Source organism: Carcharhinus amblyrhynchos, chromosome 5, assembly GCF_965287045.1.
Source record: "Carcharhinus amblyrhynchos chromosome 5, sCarAmb.v2.hapA, whole genome shotgun sequence".
Lineage (NCBI taxonomy): Eukaryota > Metazoa > Chordata > Chondrichthyes > Carcharhiniformes > Carcharhinidae > Carcharhinus > Carcharhinus amblyrhynchos.
The window spans coordinates 84,264,262-84,279,302 of record NC_137328.1 but is presented as its reverse complement, the minus strand read 5'-3'; the positions used below and the strand labels follow the sequence as shown (position 1 = coordinate 84,279,302).

Below are 15,041 nucleotides of genomic sequence, written 5' to 3'. Positions count from 1 at the left end.
AAAAGGGAGGTAGAGAGGAAACAGGGAATTATAAACCAGTAAGCTTAGCATTAGTATTGGGGAACATTCTTAAATCTATTATCAGGGATGTTGTAACAGCATTTAGAAATCAATGGCAGGATCATAGAGTCAGCATGGATTTATGAAGGGGGAATCATGCTTGAATTCTTTAAAGATGTAACTAGTAGAGTTGTCAAGTGGGAGCTTTTTACTACAGATTGGTCAAGAAAAATAATAGGTCAGAGGATTGGGAGCAGTTTAGAATTCAGCAAAGAAGGACCAAGGGATTGATTTTAAGGAGGGGGAATACAGTACAAAAGTAAGCTCGCAGGGAACATAAAGACTGACACTAAGGGCCTGATTTTTACCATTATGATTCTAAGTGCTGAATCTGGGCACAATTCAGATCTGACTTGGAAATCTGCTTTCAGGTGGTCCCATACATGCTCAGCCTGAAAAAAAAAAATGAGGGTCTGAATTGACTAGGAGCTAGTCAATATGGTATATTTGGACTTTCAGAAAACGTTTGACAAAGTTCCACATAAAAGATCAACATAAAGATTAAAGTGCATGGGATTGGGGGAAGTGTATTGAGGTGGATAGAAAACTGGTTAGCAGAGAAGAAACGGAGTATGAATTAATGGGTGCTTTTCAAATTGGAGTGCCACAGGGCTTGGTGCTGGGACCCCAGCTATTCATTATAAATGATTTGCATGAAGGAACAAAATTTAACATTTCAAAGTTTGCAGAACACAGAATATGACAAAAAGAATTAGATTAACTTTTATCAAGTAAAATACCCATCCAAGCTGGGTGGGAGGGTGAACTGTGACAAGGATGCAGAGATCCTTCAGAATGATCTGGACAAGTTGAGGGAGTGGGCAAATCAATGGAAAATGCAGTATAATTTGGATAAATATTCACTTTGGAAGCAAAAACAAGGCGGCAGATTACTACCTGAATGGCTGTAAATTGGGAGAGGGTATGTGCAGGACCTGGGTGTTCTTGTGTACCAGTCACTGAAGGTAAGCATGCAGGTGCAGCAGGCAGTAAAAAGGCAAATGACATGTTGACCTTCATTGCAAGAGGTTTTGAGTACAGGAGCAGGGATGTATTGTTGCAATTATGCAGGGCCTTGGTGAGGCCATATCTAGAATATTGTGTGCAGTTTTGGCCTCCTTTTCTGAGGAAGGATGTTAATGCTCTCGAGTGAGTGCAGCAAAGTTTTACTGGGCTGATTCCAGGGATGGCAGAACTGATGTTAATCTCTCCTTGTACAAAGTCAGGATTGCTTTCACTGGAGTTCAGACAAATGAGGGGGGGACATCTCATAAGGAATTACAAAATTCTAACAGGACTAGACAGGGTAGATGCAGGAAGGATATTCCTGATGTGGAGGGGGGGTGGTGGGGAGTCCAGAATCGGGGGTCAGACTCTGAGGATTCAGGGTAGACCATTTAGGATAGAGGTGAGGAGACATTTCTTCATCTAGAGTGGTGAGCCTATGGAATTCATTACCATAGGAAGTAGTTGATGCCAAAACATTGAATGTATTAAAGAGGCATCTTGGTGTAACCCTTGGGGTGAATAGGATCAAAGGTTATGGGGGAAAAAGTAGAATTAGGCTATTGAGATGGATGATCAGCATGGTCGTAATGAATGTTGGAGAAGGCTTGAAGGGCAACGTGACCTCCTCCCGCTCCTATCGTCTATGTTTCTATGTTACGCAGTCTGTTCCTATGTGATATTACTGTTTTCCAAGTGAATTGTTTTGAACTAGCAATTCTAACAATTGATTTGCAGTTAGATTTATTTTTAGACCCAGGTCATGTCAACCTCAAGTCAAAACTGTTTGGATGTATGCTTTTATTCATAGGAACAAGACCTGCTTATAATAAGCATGGTGTACATATTGTTGGGGTGGGGGGTTGTTTTAAAACCAGAACTTTAAATTAATACACTCAAATGTTTTAATTTGCTACCACCAGTTTGTATGGCAATTTCTAGATTTGCAATAATTCAAATTTTGATTTGCAGCCTCTTTGTTCTAAAAGGAGTGATGAGGATGTTACAGTCTCCTATGTGAATATCCTGGATGTTGCTCACATTTCCTCAAGTTCTTTCCTGGATTCAACATTGGGTGTTACACAAATCCTGCAGCCAAATACTGTTTATTCCCAGGAAATGAAATCCCAAAAATCCTCTACCTTTGCATCAGATATCCAGAGTGATGCATTTAAATGCAGACTTCAGATGTGCCTCAGTTTACCTGAGGTAAGGGAACAAAATTTCTCATGCTGTAGTCTCTCAATCATCTTTTGTTGTTTTTAAAAAGAATTCACCAGTTGTAATAGTTTCAAAATTTTAAGAGGTACAATGACTACTTTTAGATTCTGTTCTTGCTTTTTATCTGTAGGCCATACGAAGCAATTATGTACCGTCAGGTATAGGATGCTGTTTATATACATCAACTATGAAGCACCATCAGGTATGCTGATTTTTTTTTTTAAAGTTTGTGCGTGAATATTACAAACTTGTGGGCTCTATAATATCTTGTAATACAATTTTTAAATTAAAAATAGAAATGCAGACAATATTTGTACTAGAGTGGTCCTTTAATCTCTTTTATTTTATCAGAAGATGACAACTTTAAAGAATAAACATTAGCATAGAAATTAAGCATCTGAAGTTTCCCATCAGAGTTTCTCTGATTTAATCCTTGGAGAACATCCACAATGTTTCACCTATTTTGATGTTTCAATAAGAGGGGTGAGATGAGATTCAACAGGTGTCTGTGCTGTTTATACTCCAGTAATCAATTAGGAAAGAGTTGAAATATCTCGATCCTTGCATCTTACATCCACCACACTTCCCGCTGCCACTGAAAAGCAGCCAGCATAATTATGGACCCCACCACCCTGGACATACTCTTCCATCTTTTTCTGTCAGGAAAAAGACAAAAGTCTAGGGATTATGTACCAGTAGACTCGAACAGTTTCTTCCCAGCTGCCACCAGACTTTTGAATGGACGTACCCTCTAAGTTGTTCTTTCTCTACACCCTAGCTATGACTATAACACTACATTCTGCACTGCCTCATTTCCTTCTCCCCTATGTACTCTGAATGGTATACTTTGTCTGCATAGCACACAAGGAGCAATGCTTTTCATTATATACCAGTACATGGGACAATAATAAGTCAAACTAAAAATACGTTCTAAAAATTCTGAAATGTTGAATTTTGAGTAAGGACATATACTATAAGAATAAAATGTAACATCATACTAAACCATTTGGTGTCCACAGTTTTGGGTGCCACGTTAAATAAAGCACATTTTAAGCTATTGCATTCAGGGTAGTGTTCAGGATCAAAAACACTGGGCAAGATTTTGTAATCTGTGATGAAGCAATCTGGCTTACCACTGACCTCAAAGCTGCTCACAAAGATCTAACAATCTTTGTGGTGCAGAGTTCAGTTTTTTTCGAAACTAATTTTACTCTGGTGCTAAGTCAAGGGGATTTCCTGGCATTCAATAATTCAGAAAACATCAAGCAGGGTAGTGAGTCGGCCACATTGTTCCTGTATGATAACTTTTCGAAGTACACTGATTATCTCTCCCTTAAGAGAGCAAAGTGACAAAAGAGAAATTTGAGTTTAATTTTTTAATCATAACAGAAAAAAATTGCCATAACACAAATGCAAAATTAGTTTGAGGGCCAGAGCAATTGCTTAGTAGTAGTTAGGACTTTTTAAAAACCCAAGTACACCTCATGAGCAAGGCATAACTTTTTCAGAAGATGTTTAACAGTGAAGTTGCAAAGTAAAAGAGGAAATTCTCATCATTGTGGTTTTTTAAATTGCTATCTACAGGACTTCACACATCTCTCACTGACAGTAATTTCTGGACTTATACATTTAGCTGTATCTGTGCAGACACTTGAGATTGCAGTTTCACAGGATAATGATAGTGAATGCTGACAGTTTCACTGTCATTACAACTACAGAATCCAGCTCAATAATTTGAAAACAGTCTTGAAATATTGGGACTGTTTCCACTGGAACAGAGAAGGCTAAGAGGAAATTTAATAATTTCTAATCTTATAAAAAGGGCTCTAAAGTAAATAGAAAAGACTATTTCATCTGGGAATCGATGTTAAAAGCTTTAAAATTTAATCTAAAAATTTAAATATTAGAATGAGGAAAGGTGTTGGGGGAGGGAAAACTATGCTGAGTTGTTGATAACTGGATGGTGCATAAAACAAGTTAAACTAAAGGGGAAAACTGCTATTACAACATTTCTAATTCTGTGAATTTGACTTTTTTTAAAGATGTCCACAGCATCTTTTTATTCATAACTTGTCTGATGAATTGAAAAATTTGATTTCATAGCACGTAGCCTTTTTATTGGCCTACATTAGTTTTTTTTCAAAGACCCAGTTACTACCACTCCCCTGTCGTCTTCGTTATCCCACTTTTAGTATGTATCCAATTCCCTTTTGGAAGTTACCACTGAATCTGTTTCTGCCACCCTTTTACAGATCATTCAAGATCATAATTCCCTGCATTTTTCCCCCTCATGTTGCCTCTGCTTCTTTTGCCAATTTGCCTTAAATCTATGTCCTCTAGCACTAGAAATGGTCATTTCTTATTTGGCCTATCAAAAGTCTTTTTCAAATCTCCCCCTCCTGAAGAGAAAACCCCCACTTTCTGTAGTATCTCCAAGTAACTGAATTCTTTCAATTCTTTACCATTCTAGTAAATCTCCTCTGCGCCTTCTCTAAAACTTTGATATTCTCCCTAAAGTTAGGGCATGGTACTCCAACTGGGGCCTAGTGATACATATGGTTTTAGTATAAATCTTGCTGCTTTCTATAAAGCGAAGGATTCCATATGCCTTTAACAATTCATCTTGACACTTTCAAAGACTTGCTTACTTATATGCCATGTCATTCTGTTCCTGCGCTCTACAAAAATAGTACAACTGAACTAACTTTGTCTGTCTTAATTTCTCGTACACTGCCCTATCTCAAATTCCATCTACCACATGTCTGTCCACTTCATCAGTCTGTTGTTCTGCTTACTGCACTTCAGAGATTTGTCATCTGCAAACTAAAATGTCATGCCCTATATACCCAATTATTAATGTACGTACCAAGAAGAGTAGTGGTCCCAACGCTGACCACTGGAAGACACCACTGCAAACTTCCCTTTTAATCTGAAGAATTGTTTGCTACCCTCCCTGACACAGATATTAGGCTGACTGGTCAGTAACTGCCAGGTTTATCCTTGTCCTGTTTTCGATGGGGGCAAGGGGGAACATTTGCCAACCTCAAACCCTTTGACATCACTCACATTTCTGAAGAGCATTGGAAGATTTGTGGCCAGCGAATTACAATTTACATTTCTCTTTCTAGTGGGCTAGACTGGATACAATCCTACTATGACCTCTGCGTCCAGAAGAGAATCTCCTCCTTTGTTCTCTGACTGGCTTAACCTTTCTTCTGACTATCCCTTTACTATTTTTATATTTATAAAAGATCTTGGCCGGAGTTCTCCCAAAAATAATGAGCACCCAACATGCAGGAAAATGGGAATATTGTTCTTTGGGTGTATTTACAAGAGGGAACCTCTGACACTCTGAGCATTGCAGAATGCTTCAGCATGAGTAGGGGTGGGACCTACTCCCAGCCAAGAGGCTGGCAGCAAACTGCTGAGGGGGCTACTGTGTGTGCGTTGATCTGTCAGAGCAGAGGGTGTGCATGTGCAGTGAGCCCCCATCACCAGCCTCCCAAATGCTGGCCAGCCCCACACCCCCCCCCCCCCCCCCCCCCCCCGCCAATCGCTGATCTCCTGGACCCCCCCACCCCAAAGACCAGCCCCACATTACCACCTCTCTCCCTCTCCCAGTGATCTGATCACAGAGTAGCAAGGGCAGTGCCAGTGTGCCAAGTCGACACTGCTCAAGATGAACTTCCCTCTCTCCCCCCACACCCCCTCCCAGTGGAGGGTCTCAATGCTTCTGTTCCCTGTTAATTGCGAGCAGTCGGGAACCATTCCTGGTGATTATGCTGGCGGACCCAGAGAACCCTATTCTGCTACTCGTTTTGAAATTCTCATTTCACTATGACAGCGATTACGTTTTTTAAAAAATTGCCTGGGAGATTCGACTGGCGTAACAGCAACGCAGCAGGCTGTGAGAAACCTATTTCTATTTCTATTTTTCTGTTTTTGTGTTATCAGTTTTATGATCCCAGCTATACTGAATAAGCCTGTTAACTGTTAGGATCTGACTTGAATCATAATCGTATAAAGATTTGTAATATGTGGAAGCACTAAGGGTAAGGAAATAAGCAGCAGGGCTCCCAAGATTAAATTGAAATACCAAAACAATCTTTGCCATACAAAGCAAATACAAGCTGTATAAACTAAATGGGTGAGCAATATGAGCTTCTACCAATCCAATAGACCTGGCCCAGCTTAACCTTTTTACTGTGGCTTTCGCTTCAATAGGCTTTTAAATGTAGTCATACTCTGGCAGACAGTTCCTTTTTCTCTTAGTCTGGCTGCACAGGTCACAGTTTGGATTTAAGGTATGTTCCTAATATGACCACCTGGTCCAAATCTAAGCATCACTAACATTCATGTGCCACTATTCATCGCCTACAAGTCAACATTCCCTTGGCCTCTATTCCTCAGGTGGATATTTCTCTTCAGAGCCACTTATCTTATGCTCTAGAATCACTATTTTCCTCTCTCAAGATCCAGACATGGGCTCTGTGATTAAACAGGATAGACTGCAGCCTTTGGGTTGACTCCTTTTACACTTGCTTTTTTCTTTCTTGGGAATCAACAAAACCACCAGTTTTCTTTCTGGATCATAACTCCATTCTCGGCAATTTTCTTCATAGCAACCTCAGGGTTTCCTTGCTTCTAAAAGCCCTTCAGCTGAATGAAAAGTTTAAGCATAGCTCATAAATACATACACAGGCTTACTGAACCATACCAAGAGTAAACAACCCCCAACTCTCCTGAAACTGAAATCAACACTCTACATTCTTTATCTTTTAATATTCACAGTAGAAGCACTTTTAATAAAGCTGACCTAATTCTAAGTTCTCATGCTCCTTTTTAGTTCATTTTTAGTTCTTTTGTCCATTTTTTGCATTTGGCTTGTTTCTTGATTGAATTCAACCTCCCATAGCATCCCTGATTTTATTCGCTCCACCATTGCTGGTTGTGCCTTCAGTTGCTGAGGCCCTAAACTTTGGAGTTCCCTCCTTTTTAAACCTGTCTGCTTCTATACCACTTTCTCCTTTAAGACAGTAGGAAAACTTACCTCTTTGATCAAGCTTTGGTTACCTGCCTTAAAATTTCCTCATATGGCTCAATGTAATTTTTGTTTTTTACCTCTGAAGTGACTGGGAACATTTTAATGTGCCAAAGACACTAAGTAAATCCAAGTTGTTGAATTGTGAAACTGCCATTTATCACTGGTTTATTTTGATCCCATTCAACAGTCATCCAGTAAGCTTAAATTTTGCAGCGCCTTTTCCTCTTTCTTAGGAATGTCTCGTCTACCTAAACTGTATCTTTCGAAATCATAGTCCTTCAGTGCCAAAGGAGCTATTCGACCCATCAAGTCTGACCAACCACAATCTCATCCAAGCTAGCCCCCCGATACTAAGTAGCAATTTAGCATGACTAATCCACCTAACCCGCACATCATTGATTACAGTTTAATTAGTTTACACACAAAGCCTGGCTGCGGTGGAAGTTATTGTAGATGAAGACCTCGATGGATTGAAGAAGTCAGACTGCTATGTTAATTGTTAATTTTAAAACCGAGTGGGAAGGTGTCCTCAGCAAGGCAACAAAAAAAAGCCAGTAACAGTGGCAAGGAGAGGGCTTTTAGGATGTTTTGTGACAGATACAGTAATATCACTCTGAAGTTGTCACTTTGTTTGTTTTACCATTTCAACCTGCCAATTTTTGATTTAAATCTTCTGTGCCAGATCCCTTTTCAACTCAGGAAAATTTAATCCTCCTCCAATTGTGTATTTTTTTCCACTAAATTTTCTTTGTCTAAACCTAACTAATGCTCGTACTCAAAAGTTTTTCCACTTGCCCCACTTCAATTCCCAGAACTAGATGCAGCTTTGCGTCTTTCCTCTTTGGACTGAAAGTTCAATGATCGGGAAAGCTCCAAGGACTATCTTCCCCTCTTGGCCCTTTACATTACTGTTTTCACTGGGGATGATTAAAATCTCCCATTATCATTGCTCTAAATTTCTTGCATCTTTCTGCATAATACCTGGAAATGAGCTCCTCTACCTCATTTCCACTTCTTGGCCTATAATCTGCACCCACCAGCATGATAGTTCCTCTCGTGTTCAAGAACGAAGAACAACCCAGCATGGGAAACAGGCCCTTCGGCCCAATGAGCCCGCGCCGCCGCATCCTCCTACACCTACCCTGCCCTGCGTGTCTGCGAGTGGAACCCCTAACTTAGCCAGATTCAGGGGAGAATAGTGTCAATTTGGTATACCAATCAGCCTAAGAGCACATCTTTGGGGTGTGGGAGGAAACCAGAGCGCCCGGAGGAAACTCACGCAACCACAGGGAGAATGTGCAAACTCCCACAGACACAGGCCCAAATCCATGTATCTGCACAGCTAGCAGTGCTAGTCACTGAGCTGTTGCGGCGCCCGTCTACCGGTCCAGGATCAAGCGCACACACCGACACAAAGTACTAGGCCACTCCCGGAACCTCCAAGAGCAGCCCACACACGACCCACCGTGTGCATGCCCTTTGTTTGTCAACAAGGTGGACCTCCACCTGCGGAATAAAAAGACAAAAACGTTAACATATAAGTCTGCATTTCCGGTATCTCCCGAGGCTCTGACCCTATTTAATACCCCCTACTATAACCCACCATCCTTGTTTCGCTCATGTGTCTATCTAAGTAAACCTTAAACAAGTCCAACGTTCCTGCCTCCACCACCCTACTCGGTAGCGCGTTCCATACCCCCACGACCCTCTGCGTGAAGAACCTTCCTCTCATATCCAAATTATACTTCTCCCCCCTCACCCTTAGATCGTGACCTCTCGTAATTGTACCCAGTCTAGGGAGCAGCCTCTCACTATTGACTCTGTCTATTCCCTTCAGTATCTTATATACCTCGATGATGTCTCCCCTCAATCTCCGTCTTTCCAAGGAGAAAAGTCCCAGTTTCTCCGACCTTTCCTCGTAACTCAGTCCTTCCATGCCAGGCAACATCCTGGTAAACCTCCTCTGCACCCTCTCCAGAGTCTCCACGTCCTTCCGGTAGTAAGGCGACCAGAACTGGACGCAGTACTCCAAATGCGGTCTAACCAATGTTCTGTACAACTGAAGCATTAGACAGCAGCTCCTATACTCTATACCCCTTCCTATAAAGGCTAGCATTCCATAAGTTTTCCTCACAACCTTCTCCACTTGTGTCGCAACCTTCATAGACTTGTGAACCTGCACTCCCAGGTCCCTCTGTATTTCTATACTCCTAATCGGTCTACCTTTTATCACGTAACTCCTCTCTGCATTATTCCTTCCAAAATGCATCACCTCGCATTTGTCAGGATTAAATTCCATCTGCCACCTATCTGCCCAATGTACCAACCTATCTATATCCTGCTGTATCACCTGACATTCCACCTCAGTATCCGCCAACCCTGCCATCTTGGTGTCATCTGCAAACTTGCTGATTACACCACGTACGCTCTCTTCCAAGTCGCTTATGTATACTACAAAGAGGAGAGGTCCCAGTACTGAGCCCTGCGGCACACCACTGGTCACTGGCCTCCAGCCCGAAAAGGTCCCCTCAACAACTACCCTCTGTCTCCTATTTCCCAGCCAGTTCTCAATCCACCTAGCTACCTGTCCTTGTATCCCGTGCGCCTTAACCTTTTCTACCAGCCTACCATGAGGGACTTTGTCAAACGCCTTACTGAAATCCATATAGATGACATCAACGGCTCTCCCATCGTCAACCGTTTTTGTCACCTCCTCAAAGAATTCTACCAGATTCATAAGGCAAGACCTCCCTCAAACAAAGCCATGTTGCGTATCCCTAATCAGATCGCAACGCTCCAAATGCTCATACATCCTACCCCTAAGTATTTTTTCCAATAATTTCCCTACCACTGATGTCAAACTCACCAGTCTATAATTTCCAGGGTTATCCCTACTACCTTTTTTAAACAGTGGTACCACATTTGCTACCCTCCAGTCTTCTAGGACCTCACCTGTGTCCAAAGAAAAGACAAAGATTTGCGCCAGAGGCCCAGCAATTTCATCTTTCACCTCCCTAAGCAGCCTGGGATAAATACCATCAGCCTGGAGCTTTATCCATCTTTACGCTACCTAAAAGCCCTAGCACTTCCTCCCTCGTAATAGATATTTCCTGCCACTGATCCACAGCTCCCTCCAAGACACTGCACGACACCGAACCCCTCTCCTTCGTGAATACCGACGCAAAGTATTCATTCAGGATCTCCCCCATTCCCTCTGACTCAATACATAACTCCCCACTTTTGTCCCTAAGAGGACCAATTTTCCCTCTAACTACTCTCTTGCTCCTAATATAGGAATAAAATGCCTTTGGATTTTCCTTAATCCTATCAGCCAAAGCCATTTCATGCCCTCTCTTCGCCCTTCTAACTCCCCTTTTTAGCTCCCTCCTACTTTCTCTATATTCCTCCAGCGCACTCTCCGTACCTAGTTGTTTCGACCTAACATACGCCTCCCTCTTCTTCCTTACCAAGTCTTCGATACCCCCTGTAATCCACGGCTCTCTAATCCTACCTTTCCCATCCTTCCGCTTAACCGGAACATGCCTTTCCTGCAACATTTTCAGTTTGCCCTTAAAAGCCTCCCACTTGCCATCCGTGGACTTGCCAGCTAACAGTCCCTCCCAATCAGTGTCCTTCAGCTCCCTCCTAATCCGGCTATAGCGCGCCTTCCCCCAGTTCCCCCAGCACCCTCCCGTTTGGCCGGCACTCATCCCTTTCCATTTTTATCCTAAAGTAGACGGACTTGTGGTCACTGTAAGCCACATGTTCGCCTACCTCAACCTCAACCACCAGCCCCGCCTCATTACCCAACACTAATTCCAGTATAGCCCCTTCCCTAGTCGGGCTAGTTACATACTGCTCTAGGGACCCTTCCAAAACACATTTTACAAACTCATCTCCCTCCGTACCCCCAGCTCTAGGCCCCCTCCAATCCACTCCAGGAAGATTAAAGTCACCCACTACAACCACCCTATTCTTCCTGCACCTATCCAAAATGCCCCTGCAAATGCCTTCCTCCACTGACCTCGGGCTGTTGGGTGGCCTATAGTATACCCCTAGCATCGTAATCTCTCCCTTTTTATTCCTCAACTCCACCCACAGCGACTCAATCCCTAACTCCTCCATATTGTCCTCCCTCTGCACTACTGTGATGTTTTCCTTTACTAACAGTGCCACCCCTCCACCTCTCTTCAACCCTCCTCTGTCACACCTAAAACACTTATACCCAGGAACATTCAGCTGCCAGTCCTGCCCTTCACGTAACCACGTCTCCATTACAGCCATCACATCTAACTTCCTCACAAACATCAAGGCCCTAAGTTCATCCGTTTTTCCTATCACACTCCTCGCATTGAAACAGACACAGTTCAACCTGTCAATGTCCCTCGGAACCTCCTTCTCCCTGATAATTTTCCGTTCACCCAACTCTCTCCCAGCCACATCCCCACCCCCCCTCCCTATTAGTTTAAACCATTCCTAAACACACCAGCTAACCTCCCTGCTAAGACACTAGTTCCCCTCCCATTCAAATTCTCTCCACCCCTCCTGTACAGTTGCCCTTCTCTCATAAATACCTCCCAGTGGTCTACAAAAGTAAGGCTACACCAATCCCTCAACCATGCATTCAGCTGAATGATCTCGTCATTCCTAGCCCTGCTGGTACTAGGCAGCAACCCAGAGAATGCCACCCTAGAGGTCCTGCTCTTCAGTTTGGACCCCAACTCCCTAAATTGCCTACGGACATCTACCCTACTCCTCCTTCCTATGTCCCCCTCCCCTATGTGTATTATTACCTCTGCCTGGGTCCTCTCCCCTTTCAAAATTCCCTCTACCCTTTCTGTTACGTCCTGTACCCCTGCTCTAGGGAGGCAGACCACCATCCTGGAGTCACACCTCTGCCCACAGAACCTCCTCTCAATGCCTTGGACCCTCCCATCCCCTACCACTATCACCTTGCCAGCCCCCTTCTGTCCCTCTAAGTCATTCTGGCCCTCCTGCCTATCCTTTTGTGCCCCTGTCGATGAATCTTGGGGGGCCACTGGGGAGGCCAGGGGACCATGACTACTCTTCTTCTTCCTCTTTTTCTGCCTAACAGTCGTCCACCCATCCTGCTCTTCAGCCCTTGGGATCTCTTCCTGCTCATGGTTCTTAGACATTATCTCTTCGTTTTCCCTGACCAGAAACGCATCCTCCAAACGCCCCTCAAGCGCTGCAACTCTAAACATTTAGCACAGATGTGGACCTTGGGGAGACGTGACGCCACCAAGAACTCCCACATGCGGCACCTAACACAGCTTATGTTCCTCCCCATTGCCCCAGCCATGTCCCAACCTCCTGTATGTGGCAAAAGGTAGAAATCTGCAACTCCCTTCTCTAAGCCTGCTCTCGCCTAAGCCCAGTGAGCCAAAGCCCTTCTCACTCAGCTCCCACTCACTCCGCTGCCTGCTCCCGACGCTGCCCGCTGTATCCTTAATTGTAACAAGTAGATTCTGTCTTTTGAAACCTCAAGTACGTTATCATACCTTTCTAGTGTTGTCACACTAATACATGTTCCTAAAATGTGTTGGAACTTCATTAAAAAATAAGTACAGTGGAGTGGTGAAACCCATATCTGCATTCCAATCAGTTCAGTACGAAATCTGTTTTGTCTCTTGAAATTATTGTTTCATGTTAAGTTGCTGAAGGCCTTTTCAGAGTGATGGTACACCTTCTCTGACTGAGAGTTTTAGTTTGAATGCTTGAACATGCTGTCATTCATAAAAGGACTTCTGCTTGCAGATTAATGCAATGACATTCACTGGAGTAACCATCAATAGAATAGAAGGTATTTTGGAAGGGCAATTCTACATGGAAGCATTGAAGGAAATACGCTTCCACTTGTCGTCTAAATTTTTTCCACCTGCACATCTTCTACAGTCTCTTTTGCAATTAACTCTGGAGGTGAGTTGAAAAACTTTGTTGCTAAATTATATTCCTTCTAACTTTTGCAAGTTAGGGAAGGAGTTACTACCAGTTTGTATTTATGCTGCTGACATCAGTGATTGTGGATTTGAAGTTTGGGAGAGGTAATTGGGCTTTAACTTGGAGATGGTCACTTCCTGCCATTTAAGTGGTGCAAAAATGACCACTTCTCTGCCCAAGCCTGGATATTGTGCAGACACAGGTAAGAGCAATAATGGGCTGCTTCATTCACCAGAGGAATTGTGAATGGAGCTTCACACCAGTGAAGTCACAAGTACAGTTATTTGAAATGCAAGAAGAAAAAACAGGAAATGCTGTAATCAAATATCCTAAGAATACATCAATGGTCATTTGTATTTTTTCTTTACAAACGTTGACTGGCCTGATGTGTATTTTTTAGCATTTTCTATAATTGAAATGTTTGTCACTAAAAACTTGCAAGATGAAAAATAGGAGAGAGATTTTCATATAGGTGCAATGCTATTTGATGACCACTGAATCAAATAATTTTGCTTTTATGGTAGGGCAATGTAGACCTGCGTGTTTTACATGAATTTGTCAGCGTCATGCAAACTGTAGTTCTTCATCATCCACCCTGGCAACAATTTACATTTGTGAATTATTATATGGGGATTCTTCAGTGCTCTAATTGTAAGAAAGGAAGTGTTTCTCTCTTTGAGTCACTTGCAAGGTAAGACGGTATTTTTCACATGTATGATTGCAGCATATTTTTTCATTTTTAAAAATGGTTTTATCCAAGAAACTTTGCTAATTAATCCTTTCTGATTGTTTTGAAATTTGAAAAAATAATGCTAATGGAAAAATCTGAATGATTCTATATTCGTTAATCATGTTCAAAATAGTGTGGACCTTAATCCTATGTGGTCTTTTAGATGCTAGAAGTTGGGCTGATTTTTGAGTTATCACTGGCTCCAAGTGTGCCTCTTTCTGCTGCATGTTGGTACAACATAAAGTGAACTTTTAAAAATGAAATCTCACTTTGCTTCTCTAAATCCCCCTGGAGAAATTGCAGGATTTATCCTGCAATTGTCAGAATTTATTAACTCCTTTATTGTGACGAGTTACGGGCCCAGCTGGATCAAAAATCCTGCAACTCCCTAACAGCACTGTGTATCTGCACCAGATGAATCCAGAACTTCCAATTCTAGAAAGTAGCTCCCCACCACCTTCTTGAAAGTAATTAGGGCTGAGCAGCAAAAGCTGGTCAGTGGCGCCACATCCCATCAAAAATTTTTAGTGTTGTCTATATAAACATGTAGACTTTTTCATAATTTAGTATAGATTATTATTTGTTTGCATTGGGCACTGCTGATATCAAAAAATAGTGATTTTATATGCTGTTTTATTTTTAATTGGATTTAGTTACATGTCCATAATTAAACATGTTTGCTCTTCAACTGAAATCACAAGCAGATGTATAAACTCCCCTGTTGCTGATGTTGAAAGACTAATTCTGTAATATCCAATTTTGAGGCAAATGGTCAGTTTTTGTATGTAATAGAGGCTCATTCATATTTCAATTTTGATAGATAAGGAACTTAATTTGCAAAAATATTAGACACTATTTAGTAGCTGTAACTTTACAGTAGTAATTATGCTATGTATTTTCTACACTTTTTTTGTCTGTAATGCATTGCATTTAACATAACGGTATAATTAACCTCTGAATTCAGTCGTTCCTGGAAATATACCTTCATAGAAATCATAGAAACCCTACAGGTATAGAAAG

The 15,041-nt window shown here is 42.1% G+C and overlaps 1 protein-coding gene across 2 annotated transcripts in view; it reads left to right on the top strand.

Annotated features, from left to right (window-relative positions):
- slf1 (SMC5/6 complex localization factor 1) overlaps positions 1-15,041 on the top strand; it is a 66,802-nt gene that overhangs the window by 27,583 nt on the left and 24,178 nt on the right. For both annotated transcript variants that reach the window (XM_080189119.1, XM_080189118.1), the window contains exons 6-9: positions 2,038-2,274; positions 2,417-2,488; positions 13,109-13,270; positions 13,816-13,982. In XM_080189119.1, the coding sequence (XP_080045245.1) occupies positions 2,038-2,274; positions 2,417-2,488; positions 13,109-13,270; positions 13,816-13,982 (638 nt within the window). The remainder of the gene's footprint in view (positions 1-2,037; positions 2,275-2,416; positions 2,489-13,108; positions 13,271-13,815; positions 13,983-15,041) is intronic.